Here is a 9,665-nt window from a genome sequence, read left to right as displayed (position 1 = left end):
TTTTTTGACCCAAATAAAGATATATGTTTAATTCTATACTGTGGCACATTCCAGGTAAAGCAGTATCATTTTTCATGGAGACAAGAAGTTTCACGTTGCACTTTTAAAAGAAATGTAATCCTTTTTTATTATTTTTCTTTGCTTTTTAAAAATAAAATTATGATCCAAAATGCTTCCAATTTGTGTTAAATTTTGTTAAAATGTGTAAAACAATAAAATAGCAATGAGTACCTTGACTAGTATTTATATGTGTGTACTTTTTACTTTTACTTAAGTAGAAATTTGGCAGCAGTAACTTTGATTGAGAACATTTTTAGCAGTTTAAATGTACTTTTCTTCCTGGTGTGCAAGACTAATATGGACATCCTATGAATATTGTAGAACTAAAGGCCTTCATATGGGAACCAAATTACATTATATGTAAATTTGGGAAGTTGTGTATCATGTCATTTCTTTGTTTTGGGCAAATGAGCTTTTTGGTAACACTGTGGATTTGTTTTGCCACCCTTGTATGGGCTTGTGAGACAGAAGTTAGAAAAAGAGGAAGGCCTTTGAAACCTCACAAGGGGCAAATCAGAGGAAACTATTCATCAGCACCGTCAACATGAACAACGCACTTCTCTTTGTCCTTGTACTGATCACAGGTAAATATTATTTGTGATTTTATTTTAATTTAATTTATTATGAAGACTACAGGGCACCGACTTAAATCATCATTTTACTTCAAATAATATCTTGTACCATCATGAAATATCCACAAATTCACAAATGTTTACTTCACTATATTTGAGAGCAAGTATCTGTACTTTCTACTCCAGTACATTTTTGAACAAAACTGAAAAGTATTTTTATTATTGTTTTAGACCTGCTGAAAAGGCTGAAGGTTTATTTTTTTTTTAACATGTTCAAAGTTTGATACAAATAAAAACAGCTGGGAAAAATCTATTCAGTTGCTTCTGTTAAAAAAATCTGCACAAATCTTTTGTTAAATCACCACATCTGAAGCTTTATAAGATCTCAAAAAAGTTTTTAGTACATTTTTAAGTAAATACTTTTGCTTAAGTTGATTTTTTATTTGATATTTTTACTTGAGTATTTTTTTCTCCAGTATCTGTACTTTTACTTATGTAACAAAACTGAGTACTTATTCCACCACTAGCACACACATAGTCTGATACCAGTATAAAAGTTCTATTGTTATTTATATGTTTGTTACATTTCCCATAGATAAATACAAGTTTAGATGAAACTTTCAGCCCCAGTTTTTAAAGCTCACTACTGTCTGCAGGACTTGTGGTGCTTAATGAACTTAAATTAAAATGTCATTGTCCAGTTGTTGTGAATCACTATATTTGTGGTGCTCATTTGTCCATGGTAACGTTAGATTTAAGAAATGTTTATTACTTGGTTGGTAGCATGCATGCATACTTAAGTAAAAGTAAAAAAAAAGTGTACTAGTTACTGACACAGTTTTGGAGACATTGTTGAACACTTTTAAATCCAGGTCAGTCATAGAAGCTTAAAGAAGTAATTTTAGATGAATACTGCATTTTAAAATGTAACATAATGATCCTGGAGCGTCAGAGGTTATAATTATATACTGTAGCAGACACAAGCACAATATGTCTTCTTTAAAGTGTAACGAATTAGAATAACATGGCTAGAATTATACTCAGTTACAAGTACAAGTAAGGGTTTAAAAATCTATATTATTTGATTTTTGATTGTTCGTATCTGTGATTTGTGAGAGGTTTTTCGTAGTTTTCATAGTCATAGTCTCATAGTCAACTCCTCCATGGAAAAGCATTAGAGCTAATGAATGAAGCCTATAGAAGTTCTTTTTGCAATATACTAAATGTTTCTATCAATACTCATGATATATTCTATTCAAAATCATATAATTTAGTGGACATTTTAGTAGTTTTTGTCTTGCAGGATGTGAGGCTGCACATCTACCGGTCAATGGATGTGGTAAAGGATGTAAGGCTGCACCTCTGTCAGTCAGTGGATGTGTTGGAGGCTGGTTTGAATTCACATGTAACATACGTAACAATGGTGAACTACCAGAAGTTTCTACTGAAAGAGGTACATTAAACAGACAAGACTCCGAAGAAATAAGTAAGTGGACACTGGACACAGAAACATCACTGTACTGGTACCACAATACAACTGGCAAATACTTGAGACTGTCTGTCCAACAACTCACCCAAAACGACTTTGGCGACTACACGTGCCGGTTGACTAAAGAAACAACAATAAACCTGCAAAGCGGTAAGATGTATCTTAAAATGATTGACCACCAGTGCATATGACAGTTTTTTCTAAATCTAACTTGGTTTGGTGGGATAGTACCTGTGGTAAATTTTTGTCATAGTTTTACATCAGCTAAGTTGCTGTTTGTGGAAAAAGTTTGAGAAAAGTACATCAAGAATACAAGAAGTAGCAGTGAGTTCTAAAACGTAACTTGGAAAATTAGAGACAATTTATGCACATGGAAGATACTTTTCTGACATTTTCATTAAGCAAAATAAACATGCTGTTATTTGTTATTCTAATCATAACTATTAGACAACAGTTTAAAGGCTCTTGTTGTAGTGAATTCTCGTAAGGCCGTTGTAGGCCGTCTTGACATTATTATTATTGCTTTTGTTTGTTTGTTTGTTTGTTTTTTTAGGTGGTCAATGCCTCAAACTCTCCAACCTAACTGCTAACAGAGGGGCAAATCATACCATCAACTGTACTATCACCTGTACTGAGTCTGAAGTGAACTTTATCTGCAAAAATGACACATCCACCTGTATCAGAAAGAGCTTAGGACGTAATTACACCATCAGTCATGTGTCAGAACAGGATCAAGGGGACTATTTGTGCGGCTGTCAATCACCAAACTCAGATTACAGAGTGTCACGAGAGAAAATACAACTCCTTGGTAAGAGTTCAAGCTGCATTTAACTCATTTTTTACACACAGATCATCATTTGACATTCTGTTCATTGTAAAGCACAATACTGATCAGAAACAGCTCAAAGGGCCTGTACCTGATGTGTTGTATTTTATTTGATCCAACATTTCTCCTGCCCCAGTACAGATATATTTTGTATGAGCTGCTCTTGAGGTCAAGTAAGTCCACTGTGTGCAATCTGAACCAAAAAGTGTGATGGTAAAGCTCTGCTCTGGCCTCTGAAAGTTGTGAAAAGCACTCATACAAAATCATGACTGTGAATAATTAGGATGCGCAAATGCATAGTGAGGAGTTACTTCACTTCTTACATATCTTATACTTACTGCAAACTGTTTAAAATGATCTAGTTCTGTTTATCACATTTTAAACAATCAAAACAAATATCTGATCCTGGAATCGATCTCCTGATACTGACCAGTGACCAAATTTTTTGAATACAAATGTTTCTAAATTATACATTTTTTACATCTTCCACAGTATTACCTATTATTCCCACACAGTCCCCACACAGTACAGGTGAGTTAAGATTGCATTAAAACAGACGTATTATGTCATAGTTGTTTCATCTTCTCATTTAATCTCTTGAAGTTGTATTTGAAGTGATTTGTGATCGAGTATTATTATTATTATTATTATTATTTTCTACTTCTGTTTTCTGTTTACATCACCACTGCCATACTCCCACTGCTCTGTACTTTTTTTGTTCTCCAATTTTATTTTATTAATTGGTGATACACGTAGGATGAGCAACATCTCAGTTATTTTGGTGAACATTTTTAAACACCTGCTCCCAGCAATATCCAAAAAAAAAAAAAAAAAAAAAAAAAAAAAAAGCTTGGAATTGATCTCTTCACTCTGGCCAATGAAACGTAATATTTATTTTTCTTTTTTTCATCTTCCATCTACAGCACTACCTCAATCGAATACTACACAGTCACAACACAGTACAGGTGAGTTGAGCTTGATTTAAATCAGGCCTTTATTTTGCTGCAATCTTAAATATCTTAAGTTGCATTATTATTTTGAAATTCTGTCAAAACCCCCAAAATATACCTCATATCACATTCTAACAATTTCCAGATTCTAGCATCCAACCTAAATAATGGTCATCTTAATTAAATCCTAATGTGTGTTGACAAGTAACTTAATGAAACTACAACATTAAGACATTTTGACTTTTGAAACACATTTCAATTTTTTTCAAAACAAAGTACAGAAGTTTGAACTGGGGAATTTTCACTCAGAAATAATTAAATGTTTTGAATAATTATTAATGGCCTACTTTAAACGCAAGTATTAATGAACTTATTTTGACTGAAAAAAGATGGTAACGGGTACTTATATTAAGCAGAAATAAAGTTTTTTTTTTTGGTTTTTGGTTCACCAGGAGTTTAAAGGTGCACTGTGTAGTATTTCTAGGGGCACGTCTGCCATTTGCTTGACTCCTTGGAAATGTTATTGCTTTGCCTGGAATGTCTATATGTCATTTATTCAACTGTGTGGTTAGCACCTGTAGTTGGCTTTTTCACATGTTTGTCAGACAAGTCCATGGCAAACACTCCTCCAGGAAAGTTACATAGTGCATTATTAAGCAAAATACAAAAAAAGCGAAATAGTATAATGATCACGAGAGACAGAAGAGACTGACAAAAACTGAGAGAGAGAAAGAAAATGATTAGTGCTCACTAGATGCTCACCAGAAACACACAAGTTCAGAACTCTCAACTCAACTCAACGGCAAACGGTTTAAATACCAACAAAGATTTTTAACATGGCTTTGACCTCACCTAAAAATGGTTGATGTGTTGGTACCAGTCGACACTGGTGCCAAAAGTGGTAAGATCTCAACTATGGTCAATCTGGATGATAAAGCATTTGCACTTTAATCGACAGGTCTACAGCCAGTCGTAGAGCAGTAAGAGTGCATGGTGCTGATGAGGATTTGACGCTGTCCTGTTTAGGAAATAGCAGTCTGAGCCACATTGAGTCTCTTTGTTTCCTCAAGAGGCCTCGTGTTTCACAAATTTTGGCTTAAATCTGCACAATTTCATTAAAGGTCCAGTGTCTCTCTCCATCAGCCTCTGTGTGTGCGGTGCCATCTCCTCTTTCTCTCCTCTGGTGCTTCTTATCATTGTGATCCAAGTTATGGAAAGCAAAACTTCTCATTGTTTATGAGTCAAATATAAGTCCTGATTCAGTGCATGGACATCGTACGCTTTACTCTTGAGAGCAGTTGCGTGCACATGTTTCTGTCGCTAACAGTAACAAGCATATGGATTTAGGCTTAATATACTGTACAAACTCATTCCAAACTTTAAATGTGAATTTCTCCAGAATTATTGGTGCTATCAATACAAAACAAAAACAAAAAACTGTAGTGATCCTGACAGACTGCTTTTTATGTCTGTCTGTGTTTTCAATAAGACGGAAGAAGATCGAATCAAAATCAACATTTTTCCCATGTCACCCAGCCCTAGGACACCCTCTTCATAATTCATAATTAGTGGTCTTTGAGGGCTAATGCTAATATCTATATGAATGAAAGAATAACAGGGACAGACTATGGTGTTCTAAAATCTTCCTGGACTAGCTGAGTTACTAAGTGCATGAGCACGTGTTCATGTGATAGATATTCATTTATAAAGGGAAAAGTGCTCACAGAGGGATTCGGTGTCCGACAACTCTTGACAGAATTAACAGGAGCACTGCAACAGCTCTGTCTTCAGCATCGGACTGTGCGGAGTTTGTCTGAGCTCCTCTCCTCTGTGGTTTGAGCTCCTCTGTGGTTTGAGCTCCTCTGTGGTTTGAGCTCCTCTGTGGTTTGAGCTCCTCTGTGGTCTAAGCTCTTGAGATTTATACTGACTGGAAAGTGTCGCATGGGTTCACATGATAACAAACATCTAATGATCTGAAAATTGCTCCAGACCTCTGTGGTGTCCAGGAAAAAAAAGACTCCTTGCAGATTCTTTCTGCAATCCACGCCTCACCTGTACTCACACCTCGCTGAGGTCAGTCTAAATCTTGCATGAGCCCAGGGTGAGAATGTTATATGGTGGAACATTCGAGGTAAAGCAATAACATCTTCATGTGGACAAGCAGATGGCTGAACCCCGACAAGAGATGTTACATAAAGCATCTTTAAGTTGATACGGAAATTGACAAACTTTATTTTTTAATATCTTTACAGTTAATGCTTCGATAATTATAGCTGTACTTGCAGTGGTTTGTGTAATCATTTTATCGCTCGCCATCGCCTTCTGCTTCTACAAAAGTATGTATTACACAGTCATGATCTTACATTCTCAAAGTATTTTGCCTGTATAATTTAATTATTGGCATTTCCCCTTTCAGAATGGTGCTTTTTTGCAAAACCAACGCCAGCTCTCCTAGAGGTTAGTATGATTATATAAAATGTGACTCCCGGGGTGGAGGGGGCTCTGAAGTCTACCAGGAGAGTTTGCAAAGCAGTGGCCAATTGACAGTTTGCCTGCTCTCTTTTTCAGTGTGGTTGTTTAAAAACTAAAATGGTCTAAACAAATCACCCAAATATGTCATACCCCCCAAAAAACAAAACAAAACAAATAAATTCATACAGTCTGCTGCATTTTAGTTATTATTATTATTTTTTTTTTTACCAGTAATAATGGGCTTTGGACAGCTTTTTGTGTTTTTGTGCAGTTAGCACTTTGTCATTTTAAAGCCTTCACAATTAGGTCCATTCTGCAGTTCATCAATGCAGATGATTTTATTTTGAAAGGGCCACAGGAAGTGTTTAGTTGTTAACAGCACCCTGACAAAGCAGTATGCGCTGGAGGAACTTCTCAAACGTTTTGGGCAACATGGGAATTACCAAAGAACAATGAAACAAAGCAGAATGAAATCATGCACAGGAAGAGTCTGTGCCTCACTCTGTGCCACCAGAAAAGCATATATAGAGCACCTTTTAGATTAGACATTTTGTAGCTGAATAAAATTAGCAATGACTGTATTTTATTTTGTCTATAACTTGTTAATATGGATGTGTTTTGAAGGAGCACTGCTATGATGAGATACAGGAGCGCCCCCAGCAGCTCAGTTCAGAAACTGCAGTTCAAACCGTCTATGCCACTGCTACACTTGATAATGTGAAGCCTGGGCCTGACAGCACTGAGGACAGTACTGATGCAGCATTTGAAGACAATGTCCTCTATGAGTAATGCTGATATTGATGGAACTGTATGTAAGATTTTTATTTTAAATTTAATAAACGTCCCCCAGATAAAAAGGCAAACATGTTAAAAGTCAGATCTTGTATGGGTTGGGTCACTGAAAACTGGCAACTTTGACATTAGCTAGAACAGTCCGATGGGTTTTTTAGATGATCTGAAAAGATACAAGCTGGATTTAAACAGCACATTTTCTGGAGCCTATAATTAATAAGAGCATTCATGGTCCTGTTCAGATGTGACTAACTGAAAAAACTGTTGGCTAGGATGAACTTGTGACAGTAATATTATGTGAGAGGGACTTATTTAACAGTAAAAATCAGGTCACCTGGATTAAATAAAGTAAAATAAAACTTAGATTAAAAAGATAAATTGAACAAAAAGTTTATACAGAGAAGAGTCAACACTGAGAGTATAAAAAATACTTCTAAATTCAGGTTTAGGCACTGGCAACCAAGGTTCAGTTGCGATTATTATTACACTATTTTTGATCCGTTATAACGTCTCGTCATCAAAAAGAAACCTGGAGTTGTGTTTTGTTTCAAGCACATATGTTTATCCCTGCATATTTAGTGCTTTTCTCAAACAGAAAACACTGTAGTCTGGTCCACCTTGTAATATCATATGGCAATACAGGAAGTGCTCCAGTGTGTTTTTAAACTTCACACACCTTCACTAATCGCTTGGATAATGTCAGACCTAGAACTGCCCATCTCTACTGAACTGAACTGAAGGTAAATGTTAGCTGTGAAATGAAAAACTACTGCTTCATCACAAGGTGGACCGGAGCATTTTGAGCTTTGGAGATGCAGACAGACTAATAATAAAAGTGTTACTCAAACATGAACGAAACAAAACACAACTCAAGGTTTGTTTTTGATTAAGTAACAACATTATAACAACACTTAAAGCTCACAAGAGTAATTTTTGCATAATATATGACCTTTAAATACCAACTTTTCTCTGTAAAAGCTTTGGGAATCTAAGTAATTAATTCAAACCTGCTAGTGTGGAATAGACTCAAACACATAATTTGGTTTCTGTAGGGCTCTAGTGCTCTGACAGGTTTTTATTCATGCCATTATATTATTGTTTCTAGTATTTGTAAATATTGTAAATGTATAATAATAATTTTTAGTATTTCTTCATGACTGTATATCACCTGAAAACAACAAGCAGTCTCTGTGTATTTTTTTTATTTATTTGCATGTTATTAAAAACATTTTTGCATTTGCGTATGAGTGTAATGAATTGTGTATTTTTGCGAAATGTCCCCAGGGTATAATGGTTATCTTACAGTCATAACACAACATACTGTAACATTAGTAGAGTGTACAGGTAAGCTGCAATAGCAAAGCAAACCAGTCAGTGTGTGGGTCCAGCCATTACAGGTGGAATAAAATAGGGTTAATATTGGATATGAGGCAGACTGAGACGCTGCTGCAGTGGTGAGGCTCCACCCTGAAGCTGGGTGAAAAGATTAACAAAGAAAAAACATTTCCACGACCGAAAACACCTACTTACAAAAAGTGTCATTCTAATAAATATTCAGGAATAAGACCACCCTCTAAAGTGGGTCTCCTCCACACACAGTTACCTGAAGTCCTACACCAACTGCAGCACTACAATGTTAGGATTAAATGTGTTTTCAACAAGGTCATAGGTTTGGTCTCAGCTTTGGTCTTTGGTCAGTGGAACATGCCCAGAGCACCTCCCGAGGAAGGTGTCCAGGAGGCATCGGGAACAGATGCCCAAGCCACTTCAGCTGTTCATCTCCACGTGGAGGAGCAACAGCTCTACTCCGAGTTTCTCTGCAAAATACAAGAAGTACCAGTAGAACAGAAAATCTCTATAATTTTATTTGTCAACATCATAACCATTGTGTAATTTAGAATACTTTTAGAATACAGTTACTTTCTCAAATCAAAGGAATACATGGCCATACTTCATCATGTAACTGTTTCTTCGGTGATTGGACATAAATTAATGTATAACAAACAACAAAAATCAAGCTGTTTTTATACTATTATAATATGCTCTGTAAATATCTAAGTATCGAAGATCTAAGTACTTAATCTGACTGAATCCTCCAACAGAATATCTTAAAAATACATTTAAAGCTGTTATTCATTGTTCTGTAACTAAATACATTTTCGCTATTCTTCCCATCACTGTCCATGTATGACTTACCTGCTGCCCGTGTCCAAAAGAAAAATACATAAACTTCACCAAAATGACAAAACTAGAAAAATAGTATTTGTAATAAAATCTTAAATATAAGTTAACTAATTTTTAGAGAAATCCCATATTACATGCATTTAAACAACTATGTTAATTTATATATTTAATTAATATGTTAATATTTCTATCTATTGCTGTTCTTGTAATGTCTCTGCATCATTTTCATATAATTTAAATATTGCGCTCAACTAACCTACTATTCCGCGTGTATCAATTATGCAAAGTTTTTCTCATAACTGTCGAAATAACTGTGCTGT

The 9,665-nt window shown here is 35.3% G+C and overlaps 1 protein-coding gene across 1 annotated transcript; it reads left to right on the top strand.

Moving 5' to 3' along the window:
* Nucleotides 1-599: 599 nt before the first annotated feature.
* On the top strand, nt 600-8,334 carry LOC110163448 (uncharacterized). Its single transcript, XM_020928404.2, has 8 exons — nt 600-644; nt 1,936-2,271; nt 2,675-2,929; nt 3,440-3,478; nt 3,871-3,912; nt 6,150-6,233; nt 6,314-6,354; nt 6,994-8,334. Exons 1-8 carry the CDS (start codon nt 605-607, stop codon nt 7,156-7,158), a joined length of 1,002 nt encoding a protein of 333 aa, XP_020784063.2. The 5' UTR covers nt 600-604; the 3' UTR covers nt 7,159-8,334.
* Nucleotides 8,335-9,665: the final 1,331 nt, after the last annotated feature.

The sequence above is a fragment of the Boleophthalmus pectinirostris genome, unplaced genomic scaffold (genome assembly GCF_026225935.1).
Source record: "Boleophthalmus pectinirostris isolate CB_2022bp ecotype Guang Dong unplaced genomic scaffold, ASM2622593v1 HiC_scaffold_3, whole genome shotgun sequence".
Lineage (NCBI taxonomy): Eukaryota > Metazoa > Chordata > Actinopteri > Gobiiformes > Gobiidae > Boleophthalmus > Boleophthalmus pectinirostris.
The sequence above is the reverse complement of the archived record's forward strand: the minus strand, read 5'-3'. Positions and strand labels throughout refer to the sequence as shown.